Source organism: Falco punctatus (genome assembly GCF_963210335.1).
Source record: "Falco punctatus genome assembly, chromosome: 5".
Classification (NCBI taxonomy): domain Eukaryota; kingdom Metazoa; phylum Chordata; class Aves; order Falconiformes; family Falconidae; genus Falco; species Falco punctatus.
Window position 1 is genome coordinate 9,655,009 of NC_137584.1, and position 23,688 is coordinate 9,678,696.

Below are 23,688 nucleotides of genomic sequence, written 5' to 3' on the forward strand. Positions count from 1 at the left end.
TTAAGTATGGTTCGATACTTGATTTTTTTTTTTTTTTTTTTGTGAGAAGTCAATGACTTGAGGAACTTCTTAGCACATCTGGAACAGATTAACAGCAGAGCTTTTCTTTTTTTTCTCTTCCCCACCCCAGTTCTCTCCACTGTGCAGTGGCTCAAAGAGATACTTATCTTCAACCGGGGCAGATGGAACAATATGCTTTTGGCTGTGGGATGCTGGCACCCTTAAAATAAAGTTGGTTGCTATTTTATTTGTTGATTTTATAATTTTTTTTTTGTAATTAAGAATGATGTACAAATGTTGGAGAAAAATTTGACTAAGACAAAACTTCTCACTGTCTGGTTCACTGTGTGATTATTGGGTGTGATCTATTTCTGATGTAGCCATAGCTTGCTTGCTTATCTTTTAAAGACTGAGTTGATAATACAACATTTTGTGGGTTGAAGCAAGTAACTGTATACCTATATACCTAGTTTTGTTGCAGTTTGTTAATTGAGTAAAAAAGTTATTTTTTTAAAAAATATAATGTCAAAGTTGGTGCTTTTTGGTTCTGTTTTTATCTCTTAGTCCCAAAAAATTTATGTTGATAAAATGATTGTAATTTAGACATGAAGATCCAGGGGGTTTTAGGATATGGTAATGTCCTAGTATAAATTAGAATAGGGTGGTTTTGATGGTTTTCCTTGTCTCTATTACCTTTTTGTAGTTGCTCTTTACTGTAATGTGGTAGGAGGCAGAATTCTTGGGGAATTCTTGGGGAGCTGTGTATCGGTGGCTGAAGTTGAGCCTGAAGTACTGCCTTCAAAGTATAAGATATTAAAAATGTTGTCAGTGCCCTCAAATAGAGAGAAGTTTTTTTAAAAATGAACTTGTTCAATAGCTTTCAAATGCTTTTTGCTCCTTCTTTTCCTTTATCACAAAACAGCTGTAGCTTAATATTGGAAATAGTTGTTTCAGTAATCATTAGCGGTTCCACTCTGGGGATGAGATGTGTTCTTATGGATATATTCTCCTGGCCAGGTAGGTTTCTGTTTTCTTGTAGTTTTGGTAATTGCTGTTAGAACCTCTTCCTTGCAGTGTGCCAGGGTTATGCAGGGCTTGGGTTTGCCTAGGTACTTCTCTGGTTGTCTGGACCTTAGCTATTGTGGTGGTCTCTAGGCATTTTGGCTCTTTCTTGATACTGTAGATGAAGCTGCTTCTCAGGCTGTTAATCCTCTGCTGCCTGGTGCTTGCTGTAATCAAAGTAAGACTCCTCCTTGCTGAGAAAAGGGGGAGATGGCTTACATGCTTACTTTTAATGTGTGAAGGAGTGGAGTTGCCACCACCTTATTTTTCATGAGGTCTCTTAAGTCTGAGCTCTTGTTGACAAGGTGAAATCTTAATCTGCCCAAGTTGTAAAACTTTTGAGCCCACAATGTTTCTCTTTCACTTTTTTCCTTTCTTTTTTTTCCCTCACTTTCCTAAATAAAGATTGAGTTTATGGAATGGAATTTTGAAGCAAATTCTGCCATTGGAGAATAGTGGAATCCATGAGAGTTAAGTGAGTTATACTATATAAGGTCGGGAGATCAGTGTTTAGAAGTCATGAATGTTTGGATGAATCATGGAGTTGGAGGGGATTTGTCTTGAAGTAAAATTTAGGGACTGAGAAAGCTGGCATCAGTTATGGTAGGGGATTTTCAACTAATTCCTTTCCATGGTGATAGGTAAATGTAGAATAAAAATTTTCAGTAAGATACACTCACCAAATATTAAATTTATAAAAGTTTTTTGAGTAATGCTTTCAATATATAAGTAGTCACAGCAGATGTGATCAGATAGTGGTGCAGAGAAAACAGGTTAGCTCAGCTGTCTCATGCAGCATAGCAAGGAAGTGGTCTGGTAACCCAAGTCATGCCAGTGCTGCTTAATGATGGAGTGCAGAGTAAATTTTGAGACTGGAATTTGTACCATCCTTACTTTCCCTTCTGGAAGGATTTTATATGTTGTGTTTGAGAAGACAAAGGAACCCTTTATGCTGCGTTTCTTCAGTCTGGAAAAAGACGAATGCATGAAGATAAGGCATGTACAGTCATGAGTGTCTTAAGGAGGGCGTATAATGAGTAATTGCTTGTTGGGTATTCAGTAGCCAATTCCAAATTGGAAGGAGATGGTTCTTTGCAAAACATGCAGTTAAGTTATGAAACTCCATGCCACAGGGTATTATGCATTATATGAAGATACTAAAAGGCATTACAGTGTACGGTTTCTGCTCTTACACAACCAGTTTTAGCTACTTTGGAGGCAAGATACTGGTCTTAAATTTTTGTTTGATCTTAGTAATGCTGTTAGGTGTTAGAAGTAACTGATGCTTTTTGATATAAGCTAAAACTTGATAAAAATCTGGTAAAGTGTAAATAAACAGGTATGTCTTTTGGGACTGGAACGTAACTGTATGCCACTTGGGATATCAAAATAGTTGGACAGCCAGAAAAGCCTTAATGTAGCTCTTCCTGAATTGAACAGTATACTAATTCAGGGGAATTTGTTAGTTACAGGAAATTTTACTTCATGCGTTGAACTGTAAACTTTTCTGACTGAGATTGTCTTGCTTATTCCAGTAAACTTTTAGTTTACTGGAAAAGTTTAATGGGAAACTAAGAGTCCAGTGTAATAATACACAGGGAGGCTGCGTTGTATGGACAGTGCTTCTTGGTGTACGTTGTCGTAACAGTTTTTGGTGAGGTGATTGTGCTTCCTTATACCTTTAGATCTGCTTCCAGAACTATGGAAACATGGCAGATCCCCTCCACATCCATTCAGTAATGTGCTGGAGGAAAAGGAGTGTCAGCGATATAACGGCATCAAAGGAAAGAAAGATTCCTGTTAATTTTTTTCTTAAGACCCTTTGTGAGGTTTTGTTTTCAAAAACATGTTGTGTAGACCATCTGGAAAAGAGAATAACTGGTGGGGTGGGAAGTTTGAACTTTTATCACTATAGTAAAAAATACAGGCTTGCTTCTGTTCAGTAACTCTGAAATGGAGCAAAGCTGCAGAGAAAAGATCTCTTACCACAGATATTTAGGGTCTGACCTTGCTGCACTACATCTTGGTTACTGGCATCACTCCCCAAGAAGGAGAAATGGGAGCTTTCAAGATCCAAAGATCCGAGCAGTTACAGGTGAAGGGTGCTGTCACATGCTTAAGTTAACAGTTGACTCTCCTGAGCTTGACTGCAGCCTGCCCTTTAAGAATACAATTGCCATCAGCGATGAAAGTGTGTTACTAAATCATCCAATACTTTAAATGGAAACCGGTAGTGAAGTCTTGAAATGTCAGCTGCTTAAAAGAAGAAAAAACCCCGTGTTTGTACCCCACCCCCTACTTTTTATACTTGGCACTACTTGAATCGTCTGGCACTGAGTTAAGATTATGAGCTGTTGGGCAGCCTCATGATGATCATGTGGTTGATTGTAGTTTCAAGATGATTGGCAGTGCCAGCAGTAAGTACTTTGCTGAACTTTTTCATGAAATACGGGAAAGGCAATGTTTGAATACACTACTGTGTTCAGTGTGCTCTCAAATTAAAAATAGTTTTGTTCTTAACTACACTGCAAACTGTTTTCATGGAACCCAGCTTGGATGGTTAAGGCTACTGAATCAACTCCTTGTCTTTAACTGAAGTTGGACTTAGTCCCTCCTGGGATGAACTGCCTCTGAAGAGAATCTTTCCCTGTCATCTTCTTCGGGAGATGAGGAAACTTGAAAATGTTCTTTATTCCCCACTTACAAGATCAAAATATGACAGAGCAATTTATTTATCTCAGCAGATCATGAAAAATTGGAAAACTCGCTACCTGAAAACTGTAGTTATTTGTCATTCAAATGGACTTTGACATCCTTTAAGCCTTCTAATGTCTAGTGCCCTATCCCAGTCCTGTTTTCTGTTTGGTTTTTTTCTCTCTGCAAATGTTAGCTTCATTCTTAGATCGCAAAAATCCTTGTATTCAGCTTTGCCAGCAGCTCTGCTGCAATATTAATAGTATCTCTGAAATAAGAGGCTTCCCACATTAGTCTCCCAATTTTTTGATAACCTTGTAATTGAGGCATGTTCACTGTCTGGGTCATGCATACGGCCCAGACACGAGATGCTTGGTGATAAGAGCTCTGTTTTGATAAAACTGCAAAAGGACACATTACAGTAGATTTGGTGCTATAGGATGAAACACAGACATTGACACTGCTGACCTCAAATTTCTCATACTGTTCAAAGGAGAGTAGTTCAAATCAGCCTTGTTCACGCGCTTCTGTGACTAGTGTGGAAGCATGTTCTTCAGTACTAGAAGAGCCTCCTGTGTGCTGTTCTTCTTTCAGTGAAAAGATTTCTGACCAGGCAGTTACCATGTATGACTAAAAGCAGTAACATTCCAGGTAGGTTAATTTGGTTTCTAATTAGATGAACAGTAAGGTTGGTTGTTGCTGCAGGCAAGGAAGTCAAGGAATGTGGCCCACAAGATGGGAAAGCAATTAGAAATTTAGGCAATCAGGACTTTCCCCTTAGTCTCCTGTTACTGTTCTGGATGGTGATAGAAGATGCAAGAGTCAGATTCTGTATCCATTGACAGTAGGGAGAAGGGACAAGATCGGCCTTGGTTGATCAGAAATTGAAGAATTTAAGTTTAGAGGAGAAATTATAAGTGATTGATGCATCAAAGTTAAATTAGTTGCAGTGCGAAATATTTGTCTATTTATCTTCTCCGAGAAAGATGTTGAGTTTTCTTGTTATTCTTCTGCCGTGTTTGGATCATAGGCTTCCAGTGTTAGTCTGTTACTGGCAGACCATATGAACAAGGCAGCAGAACAGTCTCACAGATTTGTGTAGAGGAGCTTACTACACTGCTTTTCTTCTTTTCTATTTTTTCCCTCATAATTTTAAAAGGAGGAAAGAAACATAGGAAAACCACATGCTGGTGATTTTGACAGTCCTGTTTTGGACAAGATGTTGATTTCTCAATTAGCATCACTGTGGTGTGATACTTCCCACCTGCTTTCTTAAGCAGAAGGCACTTGATTGATGTTCAAGGGGCTGGTTATATGTCAGAATTCAGATATGCTGAACCTTGTCCATTAGCTTGTGAACAAAGACTTAATTTGGAAAGGTTATATCACATCATGTTTTCTGGGAAGAAGTTTCACGTGAGTCCACTACATGTCTAGAGTGAGGTCAGTCTGCAGGGCTTGGATTAGGTAACCATTCCTGCACTGTTGCTGCATTTGGAAGAAGATGAACTTGAGATGTTTATATGGGTGAGTGTGTCCCTTAGTAGGGGTGCATAGACCAACTTGCTTCTTTGTCTGCTGCTTAGAGTGCAGGTTATTTTTTGATTGCAGCCCCTCTCATTTCTGGTTTCGTGTTGAACTTAACACAGGTCTCCTCCAGGAGGAAAATTGTGTACCAGGGCTTTTCTGGACCTCTCTGTGAAATACTTGTGAAGGTATCCTTGTGCCTTCCAGCCACGTTGTAACTGGATTGAGAGTGTTTGTAAAGTGAAGCAATTAGCTTGGTTTCTATATGTTGCAAGAACTTATGCTTTTTGTCCCCTTTCCTTGCTTCCCAGAAATACTGATTGCCCAGGTAATTCTGTAAAGACCAGAGTCTGCTGTATTGTAAAAGAGTGCCGTAATCTTATGTCTCCTAATGCCTACAATAACACACATTAGAGAGACATAAGTTGGAGAATTTAACTTTATCCAAACTAGAATGTAAGTGCGTACTTGCTCTGTTTTGCAGCTGTCCTAACTCCAAAGGCAGAGTTCACAAACCACAGTGGAAGAAAACAGCAGCCTATTTATCTATTTACACTTTCTCCAAATTATGTAAGCTGTATATTGAATAATCTGATAGTTCTTTTTATGTTAGTATCTCAGTTAAGAAAGGGTTACTACTGTTTCGTAGACTAGATCTTTGTCTTGTTTAGTGTATGCTGTGGTGAAGTTTTCTTGTCATGAGTCTGCAGGGAGTTACCTTAAAACTGGTAGAGGAAAGTTCACAGAGGCAGCCTATACTGAAAGGGCCATTTGGAGAAAGATTTCTAACTGGTATTCTTTGCATAGGCACCACTAAGGTTTAATACTTACTGCTTTCTTTGAGATAGCAATAGCTGATAAGTGAAGAAAGGTCTCTTACTCATCTGCCTTCAGCTGAAATGAATTCTATGGACCATTTTGCTTTTAAAAGAGAAAATTTTGGAGACGTTATGAATATGCATTCTTCTATGTTAAAACACATCTTTAGTGATCACACTTGTGGGTGTAATGCTGCTGTTCTCTAGTAAGTTTATTCTTTGAGTGAAGATTGCAGATGGCGTACTATGCAAGACCACCTACTGGTTTGAGGTTGCTGCAGTGCATGAGCAGAGTTGAAGTAATAATTGAAGAACCAGAACTGATATGTTTTGGTTTTATACACTTCTAAAGTGCCAAATCTGTTGAAGCTTTAGTTCTGCTTGCGCATCAATTTTTGAAATGCTTAAAAGAAAGCACAGGCCATAAAGTAAAATTCCTTAGACTTCTAGCTATTGTTCTGACATTCTTTGGGTACTATTTGAAATGAGCCCACAAAGAATATGTGTCTTCTGAAGAAACCAGTATATTCTAATATTGTGAAGAACTCTGAATTTATTTAAATTTCTTTTGTATCGTGCTCTATAAAGAGCACCAAGCTCTGTTTCTCTCTTGTAAAAGCAGCTGTGTGCTGCAGGAGAAAGCCAGAGTTCCAGTACACCCAGTGGTTTAAAACTGAACATCATGGGCAACTGCCTCTAGTGTCTTCTGTTCTGCTTTGCCAGTGACTTAAGGAGAGTTGTTTTATGTAGCAAAGTTAGAGGGGAGAGAGGAATGGGATTTAAGTTGTGATGCAACTCTCCTTGATACATGGATTACTTAGTCCATCTGGATGTCTTAGTTTCCTAAAGATCAGATCATGAAGCACAGTCACATAAAATTGTTTATGGATGGGCAGCCATCTGTTCCTTCATATTAATTTTGTCCTTCTGTGCTTTATTTCTAAGATACTTATTTTTTTAAGCCCTATTGGGAAGTAATTTTAACTGTTTCTTTATTTGTAGTCCAAGGCCAGCGAAGTTTACAGAACGCCCTCGGCCCGGAGTCCAAATGATCTGTTCTTCTTTTAGTGCTGGTAGGTCTTACCCCCTGCCCCCTTTTTCTCCCTTGTATCAACGTAAGAAGTCATTTGGAGAGTAAAATGAAGTGTGATGCAGTTACTATAGCATGTTTCTTGTTAATAAGATGTAATTGAGGTAAAGTAGCTATTAAAACCCCCCAAATACTTAAAATATAAATTCAGAATCTGTGCATTAACACTTGGTGATACGGCAATTCTTTAAAAGAATTAAATATAAAATGTTGAAAGTGTGTCTCTTGTGACTGCATGTCTTATAAAACATGATGTATACCTTTTTCTCAGAGTGATTCTGAGAGTCAGCTTTATCTGAGGTGGAATTTGTAGGAATTAGGACAAGGCGTTCATTGCTAGGTTTTCATGGTCTGAATTTCGTTGATTCCAGAGTTGACAATTGAAGAATGTAACATAAATAATGGGATGAAATGTCAAAATGACCTTATTTTCAGAAAGTGTACTGGAGTCCTAGTTCCATTTAGGTTTTGTTAAGATTGAGCCCCTTCCAAGGACTTAATCACAAACAAATTACTGTAGTTAGCTAATCTTTGAGGTATGTTTGCAGATGCATATTTATCTGACAGCAAATGTGAGGTAATTCAAGTCCAGTTAAACTTTCAAGTTTCTTAATCTTGTTTTTACTTAAAGGTCAGTTACAGTCATAGCTGACATGAGTTACAGCTATAAATTTAAGGAAATAAATTTAAGTATTTGATGTTACAGCCATTTAAAAATACTGTAATAACATTTGATTGTCCTTTTTTTCTTAAGTCTTACCTGTTTGTTTTTCTTAGGTGGAATGTTTTTGGCCACTGGGAGTACAGATCACATCATTAGGGTTTATTTCTTTGGATCAGGTCAGCCAGAGAAGATATCAGAGTTGGAGTTTCATACTGTAAATACTTTTTAAAAATTACATATGTATTTGATTAAAATAATAATTCAGATAATTTGGAATCATATTTGATTTTTTTTTTATTTTTCTACTGTTTTATATAGGACAAAGTTGACAGCATTCAGTTTTCTAATAGTAGTAGCAGGTAAGCACTTAATTATTATTCAGAGCTAATTTTTGACTTGTGAATTTTTTTAAATACCAGTTTCTGGTATTAGTTACATTAAAAAAAATGCTTTCTCTTTTGAGGTTCATGCAGTAAAGTCATGTATAACTGTTGGATTCTCACTGGGTTTTTTTTTAATAATACTGCTTCTTCAGTCTTACAGTTGTTTTCAGTGTAATGGATGATTAAAGTATCTTCAATTTGCCAAAATCAAGGAGCATAAAAATACTTGAAATTTCTTCTTAAGAAATATATGTGTATATATATTCACATATAAAATATGTGCATTTTTAGATACATTTAAACACGTAAAACCTTTTTTCAGTTAAGTGTCTGCTGGATACAGGAAAACTTACCTAACTAGATCTAACAATATTTTGTTTGGCCTATTTTTTTTTTTTAATGTTTCACTTTAAGTTGTGGATGTTGGATCTGAAGGGTGCTAAAGAAAACAGTTTATTGTGATGTTTCTGACACTTCATTTAATTGATGTTCTAATGTACACTTATTATGATACAAATAGTTGTAAACCATGCTTCATTGTGCTCCACCTACCTCTTTCTCCTCCTTCTACACCTGCATCCCAAAAAGGGGGAAGAAAAAATTGGGGGAGAATCTCAAGCTGGGAAACACTTCTCCAGATAAGCGTCATGACAGCGCTAGCTTATTTGGAGTAGGTTTTGTTTGTTTTAAATCATGTCTGTACTTCTTGCAGGGCTCTGCTGGCCCTTCAAGCTATTTTTACTCCTTAAATTTCTTCCCTAGCTTTACCTGGCATGACAGGGTTAGTTTCATAGAATCATGGAATGGTTTGGGTTGGAAGGGACCTTAAAGATTATCTAGTTCCAACCCCCTGCCATGGGCAGGGACACCTTCCACCAGACCAGGTTGCTCCCAGCCCCATCCAGCCTGGCCTTGAGCACTCCCAGGGATGGGGCATCCACAGCTGCTCTGGGCAGCCTGTGCCAGTGCCTCACCACCCTCACAGTAAACAATTTCTCCTGAATATCTAATCTAAGTATACCCTCTTTCAGTTTAAAGCCATTCCCCCTTGTCCTATCACTACATGCCCTTGTAAAAGTCCCTCTCCAGGTTTCCTGTAGGCCCCCATGAGGTACTGGAAGGCGGCTATGAAGTCTCCCTGGAGCCTTCTCTTCTCCAGGCTGAAAACCCTCTCTCAGCCTGTCTTCACAGGAGAGGTGCTCCAGCCCTCTGATCATCTTTGTGGCCCTCCTCTGGAGTCAGTCCAACAGGTCCATGTCCTTCTTCTGTTGGGGGCACCAGAGCTGGATGCGGCACTCCAGGTGGGGTCTCACAAGGGTGGAGTGGAGGGGGAGAATCATCTCTCACAACCTGCTGGCCATGCTTTTGATGCAACCCAGGATACATCATGGGCTGCAAACGCATGTTGCAGGGTCATGTTGAGCTTCTTGTCCACCAGCACCCCTAAGTCCATCTCCTCAGGGCTGCTCTCAATAGAATTGAGTTTCTTAGAGTGCTCATTGGGTTATGGTGTCCCTGTGCCAGAGCAGTGTCATAACTCAGCAAGGTGCACCAAAGGTCAAAGTACAGTTGGTTTGGAAGGGGCTCAGGATAGGGAAGCAGGTTCCACTTTTTGCAGGCCTGTTATGAGAAGTGTTTTTCACCTCAAACCAGTCATACAGCATTCTGACACTGTTTCTTCTAATTTCCTATTATTTTGAGTTCTAAATTCTGGAACTTCAATTTTCAAGTATCTTTTCTGTACAGATTTGCCTTTGCTCTCTGAGTAACTTTTTTCCTCTTTTGTTAGATTTGTGAGTGGAAGCCGTGATGGAACAGCACGAATCTGGCAATTTAAGCGAAGGGAATGGAAAAGCATTTTGTTAGATATGGCTACTCGCCCAGCAGGGTAAGTGATGTAAAATATTCTGCTGTCAAATAGATACTTGAAGGCTATAGATACCATTTGCTGACTTATTAAAAATAAATAAAAAAAAAAAAAAGGAAAAATAAGGCATGGGGAAAAGGCCTTCTTAAATTATTATTGCTTAAATGCACAATATGCTTGTCTAGCTTTTGAAGTCCAATGAAAACAAATATTTGACTACATATTCAGCGGGCAAAACTAGCTTGTCCTGGTAATATCTCCACTAGTATTTTGATTAGATTAAAAGAATAAAAGATACTCCAAACACATTAAAGGTCAAATTTATATGGCTTTTTACATAGGTATTTATTTCTGGAGCAGGAAAACCAGGTCAGGTCTGTTCTTGAGACTATTTGCATTTTAGTAATACTTAAAGATATTGTGGAATCTTCATGCCCAGAAAAGTGTTATTAGGTTCTTTTATACCACATGCCAGAGCAAATAAATCACATGCTCTGTAACTGGTTCTCATTTGTTAAAACAACCTCAGAGTTTACAAAGATCTTATAGGTATGAGGTACTTCTGTACACTAAAACAAGCAACAAAAGAAGCTTGAAGGTGGAGAATGACTTGGTAGGAATTGTGGCTTTTGCACCTTTTTATTTTGGCACAGAGGAGATGTTTTCCAACTGATGTACATTACAAAGATTTATAATGGGTGTAAAGGATAAACCTTTTTCCCTGTATTGATCATACTGAGTGGTTTGAAGGATGATATTTAATAGGAAAAAAAAAAGAAAATTATTTCAGGAGTAATCCTGCGGACAGATGTCTGAAAGATCAAGAGACGAATGGAAGAGAAGACTAAATAAACTGTAAATTAGTTAGATCAGAGAGTATCTTGCCAGTTATGGGCAGATTCAACAAAACATGAATATAGAACTGTTGGACAAGAGTGTATAAAACACTGATACTTTTGAGAATGCTCAGTTACTCTCCCATGAAAATGCCCCCTGTAAAAACTGTTCGTTTGAACTCATTCTGGGAAAGAACAGGAATGGATTCTTCTCAATTGTGGTCACAAATGCTGAGCTTCTTTGAGAAACTGAACTGCTCATTTCAGTAAAGCACCTTAGCTGAATTCTGTTTTGTCATTTTGACTAGAGGGATAAGTGCAGTTCCAAATTTGATCTTTTCTGCGCAAGCACAATTTTATCAAAGAAAATGAAATCGCTGCACTGAAAGGAAAGAGTGAATTCGGCTTACAAAGCCTCCTGGGTTCTGCATTGAATCTAGAAATGAATCTGGCTATAACTACATTTTCTATTATTGGGTTGTACAATATATACTATTGTGTAATGTATTGTAGTGCTTACTGTGTAGAAGATTCTGTATTGTCTGCCTGCGTGGTGGTAACATACTACTGTTGCATTTGGTTGATGTTTCCCCAGAAATTGGTGTGCTAGAGAATTCGATGGTGGCTCATCTTTAAACCACGCTGACAAAAATGTAATTTTTGGAGTATTTGGATAGATAATAATACAGATGGCTAGGTTTTGGGTTTCATAGGGATAAACATAAAATACATGCAAAATTAAGCACTATTATTATTAGTGATGGGAAAGAGTGGTGGTATAGTACTAAATATAGCCTGAGAATTTAACTCATTTAAATGTATCAAAATACTTCTCTCCATTTTTATAACTACTCATTGCAAATGTTCTCCAGGACAAATTACTGTTCACTGAATGACTAGTTTCAATTTTTGCTCTTCAGGTGTCACAAGAAATACTGTAGCTATCAAATTTAATTGGGTTAGACCATGTATCAGAGGGCATTTTTTGGAAAAAGATCTGATCAGCCTATTTTTTAAGATATTAGGAGGACCCTATAGTCATTGTTTAAGTATTTACAATTCTTTTGTGGTTGTATGTGAACGTAGTGGAAAACATCTTTTTTGCTCTAGTTTATTGAAGACTTAATGCTTCTATTTTTAATAATTAAGCAAAATTCAAAAGTTCACTTGTTAGGGACATAAAGATGTTTTGGCAAATTAGGATTGCTTTGAAACTTTTCATTCTTTTGTTTTAGACAAAGTTTACAAGGAGTTGAAGATAAAATCACAAAGCTGAAAGTGACCATGGTGGCATGGGACCGCCATGACAACTCTGTTATAACTGCAGTAAATAATATGACTCTGAAAGTTTGGAATTCTTTCACTGGCCAGCTCATTCATATTCTCATGGTAAGGTGTTCCATCTTCATTTATCAAACCTGAATGCAGAATTCATATATACATTCTTCCTTACATGTTTTTTTCTGTCTGAAAACTCCCTTAATAAACGTTTCTGGATAATTGAACTGTAATAGAGATGTCTTGACAGCTGCTTATTAGCAAACAAAGCTTTAAAGTTGCAAATAAGCATTGCTGTTCAAGATGTCTGAAACTAATTTTGGCCTTTCTTTTCCCTAAAGTGCTTCCTTGAAGGAGAGAAGGAAACAGTTGTTTCTTTTTACCTTTATTTAATGTGAGAAATGTTTTGAAATATCATCAGTGGATAAATGTGCGCTGTTTAAACAGGCACAGATAGACAGTTCTGCAACCTAGTCATGCCATGAGTACGAAAAAAATAGTCTTCTAGGTAGAATAAATCAAACAATATTTTTTACTAATGTCTGATACTTTTTTTAAACTGAGAAAATAGGTAACTCTAGGCAGCTAGATGCTCTGCTAGATATGGAAATGTTTCATGCAAAACTTTAAAATGTAGGATTAATTTTGGAGATGATATCTAACTTTTAGTTATATATTTGATTCTTTATGAGTCTAAATTAAATCCCTAACTGCTATTCCACCTAAATAAATTTAAATCTGTGGAGCATTAAGACCGAAACCACTGAATGTGGACTCTGATCTTTTGAAATCATGGCGAAAGTATGGGGACATATTTGTGAAGGTGACATACTTGACATACTTCTTAGGAAGCTAAAATTGCAACTGAAAAGAGAAGAGCATAACACACTGCTGCAAAAAAAAAAAAAAAAAGAAATGTGGTCAAAGTGATTGTTCTTGGCTGGACACTTTCATAGGTTAATGTTACAGTTGCTAGTGTTACCATATTGAATTCCTGGGTAAGTATTTCAGACAATCCTCTGGTTCATCTGGCTATATCTTTAATTTCAGGGACATGAAGATGAAGTGTTTGTACTTGAACCGCATCCATTTGATCCAAGAGTTCTTTTCTCTGCTGGACATGATGGAAATGTCATAGTTTGGGATTTGGCAAGAGGGGTCAAAATCCGGTCTTACTTCAACATGGTAATTATTGTGCTTTATGCAGATAAGCCAAAGCAATCTTTCTAAACTTTTTGCTTTTAGTACCTTCTTATGTAGGCCATCTTGAAGCATGCATATGTGTGTAGGGCAAGATCCTGCATCCAGTGAAGTCAAGAGAAATTCCTATTCAGTTTAGTGGGGCAAAGATTAAATCTGTAAAATGTAAAAAGTTGTTTCTTTGGCTGTATTTCATAGTGTCATCTTTCTATATGCTTCATTGACATGAAATTGGAGTGTTAATTTACATTGTCAGAGATCATGCGTAAGAGACAGGGTGACAGAGACCCTCCTTTAGTGCTCTGTTTCCTGCCTGGGGAACCAAGGTGGAACTTCGTTAATTTTTGCATTACTAATTCTTAATCTGGCTAAAGCTCTTCAGGAGTCACCTGATCTCATGCAATGTTGTATGCTGCCTTGGCCCATACTGTCAGCCTTTCTGTGTAGAGCTTCTCCACATGCAGGTTTCAAATTTGGTCTGTTCTGCACTAAACTAATTCTTCTGGAAGATGGATGCAACAGGTATTTCCATCTGTTTCTTAATATTAAGTGGGTCTTTGTACGTATCTTTTTCCTCAAAAAATTAATAATGTGTTGTGCAATTCAGACTTTTGTCTCCTGGAGAAAATTACAAAAGTCTTTGTAGAATATGAAGAATCATTGAGAATGCAGAGAGTAGGCATATGGGCTTCATCCAGACTTTAAGCCGTAGTGGAATGGCAGTCTTGGAGAGCAGCATAAAGAAGATCATCTGAAGTGGAGACCTGCTATAGACGTACTCACACAAAAAAAGGGCATTTGGAAATGAAGTCAAGCCAGAAAGGTCACTCTGAACCTAAAGAAGGATTTTGAGATGTGCAGTGTACCATACAGCTCATAAAGTCTCTGAGGAAATTATGGCAAGCTTAATGGGGGAGAGAGCAGCCTAGATTCCTTCAGCACTGACGTAGGTTCTGTATTGTTCCCTCTGCATTGATTTCTGTAACTGAACTTAGGAAGAATCTGAGACAATCATCTTGGGGCTATGAGTACAAATCTTTGTCACACAGTGCTATTCACTGTACCAGTTGAGGTGTATGTTCTCCTTGCATGGTTAGGTTGTCTTTGCCAGTCCTACTTACTATGGATGTTTGATAGTTTTCATGGAATTTAAGGTCAGAAGAGACTGAGCTCATCTGCTCTTTTTAAGGCAAGTCCATTTAAGGGCTATCAGAATCTCAACTATGGATGCCTGTGATGTCAGGCAGCCCCCTGAAAGACTTAAATATTTATTTCAAGAGCGCAAGGCAACACAAACACCTAAAAAGGGTAAAAATCACATACATTTTTAAGATCTTTGGAGTCAGAGAAATGTGTAGACAGAAGATCTCAGCAGCTAGTGTTTCATGCTAGAAAAATGTGAGAAAGTCTGCCTGCTGTGTGAGGTGAGGAGAATTGTAAATCTGGCAATCAGTTTGTCTCAAACCAATGAATAAGTCATGAGCCAGGTATGCAAGAGAGGCATCTCTCTACAGTCTCTGAATATTTCACCAGCCAGTCTTCGATGTCTGATGCTTCAAATGACATGGGCGGAAATTACAAGTTTTCTTAAATGACTTGAGGGGAGGTGGGGGGAGATGCTTCTAGACTATGAGAGTTGATGGCGTAGGCACCTCTGCACAGCTGCAAATGTTAAGTGTTCTGGTTTACTATGGGAGGGCATGAATACATACAGAGCTAGTCTTCTCCCAGTTTCCTAACTGGCATATCAACTGGGAACATCATTAGGTTAGCTACTATTAAATTCTGATAACTGCTGTTACCTTCATTGACTTGCTTAACATGTCATCTCATACTTCTGAGAAACATTATTTGTATTTGTATTCAGTGGATGGGGAAATGTTTACAGATTGGGTTCTTTTGGATCAGACAGAAAACATCATCTGGAGGAACCAAACCTGAGAGTTGAATGACATGACAGGTGTGCTTTAGCATTCAAGAACCTCCTGCTGTTGTTGTCTGACAAAACAGTGTCTATGGTACCAGAACTAGCAGTGGATGACTTTGTTGTAACAAAAGCTTCTTAAAAAAATAGCTGACCTTGGGGTTGTTGGTTGAATTAGCAAAATCTTAGACGACTCTTAGCTTAATAATAGTCCAGTCAGGTATTTCCATCCTAGATGCAGTACTTGGTACATCTAAAGCCTTGTGGCCAATCTGTAAGGTAGAGTTGGTTATCTTTAAGTTATTCCCCCCTGCCCCCCCAATTCCTTTGTTGTCAGCATAAAAAAAAATTAAATATGTACACACACACACACATATATATTTTGAGAGATGCAAACAGCGTCAGTCAGTTTGAAACTTAATTCCTTTAATCCAGTCAGTGAATGTGAAATTGCCAAGCTGTAGTAACCAAATACACTTTTTGGTATGTATTTAATGTAAATAGAGGAATCAGTTTATTTGTGCCTTGCTGGTTACAGATAGGTGCCACTAGAAGACTGTGGTGGTCCCGTAGAACATTCTCTCCCATGTTTTTAAACGTAAGATTTACTATTAAATCGCTTGGCACAGTCAAAATTTGAAGCATCTTTGGTCTGTGTGCCAGATTTTGGTCTTTATAATCAATAGTAAACTTAGTCCCGTAAGTGACTGTCATCACACATGGGCTTAATCTCAGTAAGTAGGTATATATTGTATATATTTCATGTTTTCACCTGGAGTCTTCACTTCATTTGATCTAGTCCTGTAAGTATTGCATATCTCAGTGTCTGAGTTCATGGGCATTCAGAACTGGTTTGTGTTTAGTGACTGAATTCAGTGACTAGAGTCAGCTAGACTCACTACCCCAGAGGGTGAAATGTGCCACAGAACTATCAAGAGTGTGAGAGGGTTAAAGCTTTTTAGGCAGTTTTGAGATGCAGCAAATAAGTCTTTACATGGTTTTAAATTGCATGTGCAAATAAAGGTATTTGTTTTGTGTAATATCCCTGCCAGTCCTGTCTTTACACAGCTGCTAATGAAAAAAATGTTTTCAGTGTATTGTTGTATCTATTTTCCCAAGGAATCAGTGAGGTTGTGGCTTTGGTGTTGTAATACCAGGGCAGTTTCACATGCTGTGTTTCCCAGGTACAAATAAGCGTTTAGCAGACTTCTGAAGAAACAGGCTAATAAACCTGGTTGCTGCAGCCAACTGTTTCAGATCTTACATATTTCACAAAAATAGTGGTTTTGCTACAGAAAGATGGCACAAACCCTTGTAAATTTTTAAATTGTGGTTCATTACCCAGGGCCTAGATTCACCAAAGGACTTGACTGTTGTGACACCTCAGTTATTGGGGACCAAAGTCCTTAGTTTCCAACATAGAATGAGTATCCTACTAAATCCTCAATTTACTGAGCAGTGTATGAGATTAAAGTGTCTTAGTGGGTGATCCAGGGAAAAAAAACCTGGTGGGCTGTCCAGTGAAAGCCACTGTATGATAATGTACATAGAGATATATTTGAAATGCAGTTTCTTACTCAAAGCTGCAATGAGGCTTTGCAGTCTGCATCCCTTGTGTGGTAAGGCACTTTGTAACTGAGGTTGGTCCCTGCTTTCCTAAAAGGACAACTCGGGAGCCGGTGGAACTTATCTTTTGGGATTGCTTTAACTAATATTGAGCTGGGAATACAAGACCTAGATTCTGTTCTTCCCTCAGTGGCGGGGTGTTCAGTTCGACATCTGCCGCTTAACCAGGAGGGCATCCTAGCTATAAATGTTTAGGCATGACCTTTTCCCAACTTTCTCATGAAGTTATGCCACTGTGAAAAGGCATGCATCTGTATCCTATGGTTTTAGGCTCTCGTGCTAGGCTGGTTTTCTTGGGTATGGAAATAATGTTTTAGGTAAATCAGAAAGTCGTAGAAATGACCTTGGGTTTCAAGCTTCAGGCAAGCTCTTGAACTTGCAGAATTAGTACTTTCTTAGGTTATAAGTCTGTACCCCACTCAGTTGTTGTCATAGGATCTGTTTTCTTTCAGGTGTTCTCACAACGTTTCTACTTAATGACCTGACACTTGGTTTTTTAGGAATGCCAGCATTGACACTTGGATGGTATGTGCTGCAGCTTAGCCTTACACTTATGGTTCCTGTAGGCTTTAAGCAGAAGTTTTTCAATTCTGAGAATGTATGAAGGGTAAAAGAAAAATACAGACACTTGAGAATCTTGCAGATCAAAAAGGAGGTGTCTGGTAATGTTAGGTGGATGCATGGGGATTGGCTTGGATTGGTGATTGGTTTTTTGTTGTGTTGCAATTTGGACATTAACTACTGGTGTTCCTCAGGTCTGACCCCAAACATGTTTGTCGTATAACGGTGCTGCCCTTGATTTTTATTTTCAGGACTTAGGTAGTTTATTTTATTGAGTAGTGCCTCATATGGCTGAGCTCTGCTGATTCAGACTGCAAAAGGCATGCTGCCTGGAGCCTTAAGAGTATAGATTTCTCCTGTGGTAAAGCTAATGTTGCAGTATGAACGTTGCTGCCCTGTAGAAGAAAATTTAAAAAAGTTTCCTAAAAGATTTCAGGATATGTACAGGCCTGTAGCTCTGTGTGTGCGCTCTCTCTCTTCTGGTTTACAGCATAGCTTTATGAACAGTTGCAGGAACATACAGTGACTTTGTTTTCTTAAAAGTATGCCATTGAAAGTATGAAGACTGTACTACAGTAGCAAGAATGAAAGACCGGGGAGAACAAGCATTTTTACAATCTTCGTCACTGTAGAATATTGGATTTTTGTAGTGTATCTTTGAATGTAACTGCTTTGCCTGAATCTGATACCTGACTCAGCAGATTTTGTAAGTAGACATTGAATTTGTTGCACTGGGAGGCTTGTGTATTAGTTGATAAAGACTAGCCTGTACGGCATTTAAGAAATTCTTCTGTAATGTAGAAATTAATCAAGTAGGAATACTGATGCCTTTAAAGAAAAAATGGTTCTGGTCGACAGATTTAAAAAAAAACACCAAACCCACAGGAAACGAAGAACAACAGATCTTTCACAACTAGGTGTTGCTCTTAGGTTTTACTGGATTGACTGTCAATTCCAAGTCGCATCTTTTGAAAGTCAGGCTTTGCTGTAGCCAGGATTAGGCTTTCTTAGGTCTGACAGGATTCATGCGCTTCAGGGGTCTCCTGTGTGCCTGAATGCCTGTTAAGGTCAGACTTCTGCTTACTTGTAATCTTAGTGTGTTCCTCCTAGTGGTTGTGAAGAGTTCATTTGTGACCTTACCTTAGTGCTAAGACAGCCTTTCAGAGCACTGTCACGCACTGCAGCATTCTTTTCAACGTGCTGTGGGTGGGTGGCAGTTCTGGAGCCCACTTTGAACTCAGTGCAAAGGTGGCCTTAGTCCTTTCATCATATTCTGAAGAATGGTTTGAAATACTGATACAAAAAGAATGTTTTTACGATCTTGTATGAAATTCACAGATCTGAATACCTCAAAATCCTCCTACCTTTGTGACTTTATCTGACTTGCTGAAAGGCTAAGCCACCTAAGCCTTTGACGCTTAAAGGTCACATTATATATCTCCAACAGTTGTGAATTTGATGATGAGTCTTTTCCTAAATGCCAAAGCACATTTCATCAGAGCATATAGAAATACCATAAGCATATTTCAGAAATTCATTACAACTCAAGCTCCGTAAACTAGTGATTTGAAGCAACCCTCTGATTCTTTTGGAGGGGGAGGAAGAAAAAAAAATTCCTCACCAAACCTGTTCTCCTCCTCTCCCACCTTAATCTTCCTTTGAAATGACAACTGTGTTACCTTTGTGAAGGAAAAGCTTTAATCTCTTTCAGAAACACCATTGTTCTCATCTGTGTCACTGAGTAAATGTTGCTTGCCCTGGAAACCAGATTGGTACTTCAAAAATAATGGATGATTTCTGATAGCAGTGTAACTGTTACTGCTTGAATTGGTGTGTATTGTTCTTAAGCCCTCTGTCCCACTTTTATGGAACCATCAGAAAAAAAGAGAAAAACAAAACCCCATAAAGCACCTTTAAAAAGTCTGCAAAGCCTGAAGGAGAAGCTGGCCTGCCTGTTGCATTGGTGTTGGAGAAGTTACGGGGTATGGTTTCATTTCTTCACTTGTTTTTTTAAAAAAACTCTCATCCTGGGGCTAAGACATGCTTTTTCATTGTGACCTGGAAGGACAACATCATCTTTGATAGCTGTTTTCTTTGATAGTTGCTTGCTGTAAGGTAGGATGAGGCTTCTTACAGATTTTCAGGTGTACTAGAAAAAAACTGTGATTTTTTTTTTTTTAAACTGAGGCATATTTTCATTTAGATCTCTGTACCAGAATCCTACCTGTTTGCTTTAGTTCTAGGCACTTTTCTGTTGGAAGCTCATGATGAATAGTCCCACACTGTCATGTAAAATACATTACTTACAGTTTATGTAAATAAGCATGGTATCCAGAACTAGGAAGCTTGTAACTTGCATGTGTTCTTTCCAATATGCTTGTTAATTAGCAACAGATGATGAAACGTAGACCTTAAATGTGAACTTTTAAAATACGAATATAAATATGAATTTTTAAATGCACTAAGAACTTAAACACTTCTCCGTTTATTTCACAAAATGTTAAGTAGCTTTTTAAAAGATTTAGCTAGTGTCATGAGCCTGGTTTCTTCCATCTGTTCTAAAAACCATACATTCAAACAGGTACAGTGTAAGCAGCTGAATTGAAAAGTGTCAATTTTCTAATAATTTAAAGGTCTGCAGTTGCAACTTAAATAAGAATTTAGTATTACGTAATTTTGTCCAACTTAATTTAAAATTGTCAGCCCAGAAGCAAATTGGTTAAGATTCTAAGATCAAGTCTGGATTTCACTGCATAAACAAAGTCATATTTCCTTTTTTGTTCTTTTTTCTTCTAAAGAAAATTTGTGACAGCTAAAAGAAAAACAGGGACAAAACTTTTTGGAGTTCAGAGATTAAAGGACATCTTACCTGGAACCTTATGTAAATAGTTAAGGAACTTTTCAGCAAGATGAAGTTTTTTTGGCTTAGCATTATACTGCATCAGATTGCAATATGTGCAAAATTATATTGGACATCAAAACTTAAATGTAAACCTTAACAGGAGAACAGCAATTGTAAAGTTTTTTATATTGAAAAACTTTTCGAAGTCCTTGAGTATAAAGTGTTGTTGAATGTATAGTACCAACAGGCATAAGCTATTTTAACAGTGTAGCTAACAAACCTGTAGGCTGATCTTTTGCTTATGTATTCTTGGTTGGACTTAGCAAAATACTGCAGAAGTTAATAATCTTCAAAAGAAAAAAAAATCCCAAACTTGTAGCCTTGCAGGAGGGTAAAAATGTTAATCAAATTGCAAACGTTATAGCTGTAGAATTGATGACTTCTTTTGCACAGCATTGAATGTCTTACACTGTCTTACTAACTTGACCAGGAGCTTGGGTTGGCTCCTCTAATGAATTTTCAAAATTAATGGGACAGGGCTTTTATCTGAAATATAAAAATGCAGAACTGTACTTGACAAAGCTGGCCAGAATTTCTTAGCAAGAGTTGAGACCAGCTACTTAGCAAACAACTTAATTTTAACCACAAATTAAAGAGAAAATATCTGAAAAGGGAAGAAATACCACAGCTTGTTTACGTTGTTTTCAAGCACATAATGATGCTTTTCTCAGTGTTACTTTATTTTTGGAGAAAGGACTATATATTGTTACTTTAAAATTTGTTATCAGTTAATTTTAGATTTCCTTAATTTTAGATCTCTGTACATCTATCTGTATTAGGTACCTGAAGCAAGGCAGTCATGAAAATGAAGATTAACAGACATTTTTGAAAAGCTGTAGTGGTTATGTCTAGGTATTCTGAAGAACAAAAATTTTACTTCACTGAAAGATCTCTATCTCTGTACTTGAGAAGGTAGAGTCCAGCATCTGCTTTTCAGACTTCAAGGATTACAGCATGACCATATTTCTACGTTTCCACTAGAAAAACTAGGCAGAAGAAAAGATGTGTTGGAAGGATCATGTGATGATCATTAAAACCTTATTTACTTACTCTGCTGCAGTAATTTTCATTAGTCTGTGTTACAACTTTTCATACAGTGAAAAAGCACGTAATGCTTTCATGTGATCAAAAGAATAGAATGTGCTTGTGAATACTCACAAACTTATTTTTTGGTCTCTTGATATTCTGACCAGTCTTAAAAGTTCAGACCCAAGCTCTTACAAGTGTGCTATAGTAAAGAAAAAAAAAGTGACTCTTTTTGGTCCTTAGTTTTCTTTTTCAGGTTGCTTCTTTCTTGAGAAGCCTTGGGCTGAGGATACAAAAAGTGGATGTGATAGGCTTGTTTTGAAGGCGCTCTCTGAAATTCCTTTATTTCATTTGATTGTCTTTGAAAACCAAACGGAGTAGCAGAGAGAGAGAGTCAAGAAGCAGATACTAACCTACCTTGTAAGGTCACCCTCTTCTGGTATGGTTATAGTTGTATAGCTCTAAAGCACTGCTGCTATTTCAAATAGGTGTCTTAATGAAACAGGTTATGCTTCTTGGAAATGTAGTGATATGTATCACAACAAAGCAGCAGTTACATTTAAAACGTTAAGCTTGTTTTTGAAATAAAAAAACTGTCACGCATCCAGTGAGAAGGCTTGAAGCAAGTAGATATTTTCATACTATTTTTTTACATTCGCTGTGTGAAGTTACCATGGTGAATATATGCCTTTTCATAGCCAAATACTAGTTAATCTGTGTAAATGATGATACATGTTTTATGTTAGAAAAAGCACCAAAACCACCAAACAAAAAAGCAAACAACTCAAAACCCACATGTTGATGTTAAGGTTGAAAGTTCAAGCCACATAGTCATTGAGATATAAGGACAAGATTGCTGAAACTGCTTGTTATGTCCCCAAGTCTTGTAGCTAGCTGCTTGTCTCATTAATGTAAAATTATCTGGTACTATTCCTGGTTCTATGCCTTTTTTTCCACGTGGTCCCTTATTTATTTTTATAGGGTATGTGGTCGTTGCATTGCATGGTCCTCTTTCAAGCTTAGACATTTCACACAACTTTCTGACAATGTATCTCTTGAAATTTTTTTTTATAGAAAGACTGTCTTAGGTTTGTGAGCCTTGGATATATTGTAGATTTATTTGAAGCAATTAGCATAAGCGGTGACTAAAATTGTCATATACAAAACTTGACCATAAAAAGGCCAACTTCAGGCAGCGCGTAAGAGTTTTCCTGATTTCTACAGTGGAAATTGTAGAGTGTAATGGTGACCCTACTTGAAGTTAATGGAGAGTCTGCACTACAGTTCAAGAATCGGACCACCTGGATGCGGTGATGTTGGTTGTTTCCTTGCCCAGTCTCTCTGCCCTCTTCCTACATCTTAGGTTTTTATGTAAATCAGTGAGAAAAATTGGGAAACCCCATGGAGGTTATAGTAGCAACGTATTTTGTAATGGCAATGATGTCTAGGTTTTATGAATCTGGGGACACACATCCCTTGTTAATAACTGTTTGAATGTTTTTTAGTACAGTTTAGTCCTTGTTTTGCTTAGAATTTACTGTCAGTGTCACAGCATCAACTGATTCAGGTCAAAAGGGTTTCTTCCTGCAAATTGTCAATCAAGCAGAGGCTACTAAGTTGTAGTCGGGATTTTTCTGTGTTCTCCTGCTCCTTCAGAGAGCTGGTTGTTTACTCTGGCCTTTATTTTTACCTTTGAGTGGACACTTCATTACAGGCAATTCCTATGTTAATGCCTCCTTATGTCTGTGTATCTTAATGTTTTTCTTGCCCCATTTTCAGAGGTCAGGTCTTTCACTGATGTCTGTGATGCAGTTCCTTACTTTCTAATGCTACTTCTGTTTCCAGTGCAAACTTACAAACTCTGAAGCTCTAACGGCATTATCATATTGCTTAAAACATTGATACCGTATTGCTTAAAACATTATTTTCTTTTTGTTAATCAATAAACCTGCATGGCCTACCTAGATCTTTGTTGGCAACTACTTGATTAGTTTTAATGACATGACAAAAAATTGGAATCCCTGTAAGAAGTACATGGAAGATCAGACTCAGTCTAGGACAGATCAGCAGAATGCTCTGTGCATGGATTTTCTGCCATATGAGGTGATTTTTTTTTGACTAAAGTCCAAAAGGCATACTGATTGCTCATATGGACAAAGTATTGTCATCTCCAGTATTAACTAAAGATTTAAAAACTTTTATTTCTTATGTTGTGGCGTTAATAAAGTCT

General features: G+C 37.7%; 1 protein-coding gene across 3 annotated transcripts in view; it reads left to right on the top strand.

The window, feature by feature from the left end:
• Positions 1–23,688, top strand: part of PHIP (PHIP subunit of CUL4-Ring ligase complex) — a 118,531-nt gene that overhangs the window by 34,911 nt on the left and 59,932 nt on the right. For all 3 annotated transcript variants that reach the window (XM_080388125.1, XM_080388127.1, XM_080388126.1), the window contains exons 9-15: positions 131–231; positions 7,104–7,174; positions 7,969–8,069; positions 8,174–8,214; positions 10,028–10,126; positions 12,177–12,330; positions 13,270–13,404. In XM_080388125.1, the coding sequence (XP_080244251.1) occupies positions 131–231; positions 7,104–7,174; positions 7,969–8,069; positions 8,174–8,214; positions 10,028–10,126; positions 12,177–12,330; positions 13,270–13,404 (702 nt within the window). The remainder of the gene's footprint in view (positions 1–130; positions 232–7,103; positions 7,175–7,968; positions 8,070–8,173; positions 8,215–10,027; positions 10,127–12,176; positions 12,331–13,269; positions 13,405–23,688) is intronic.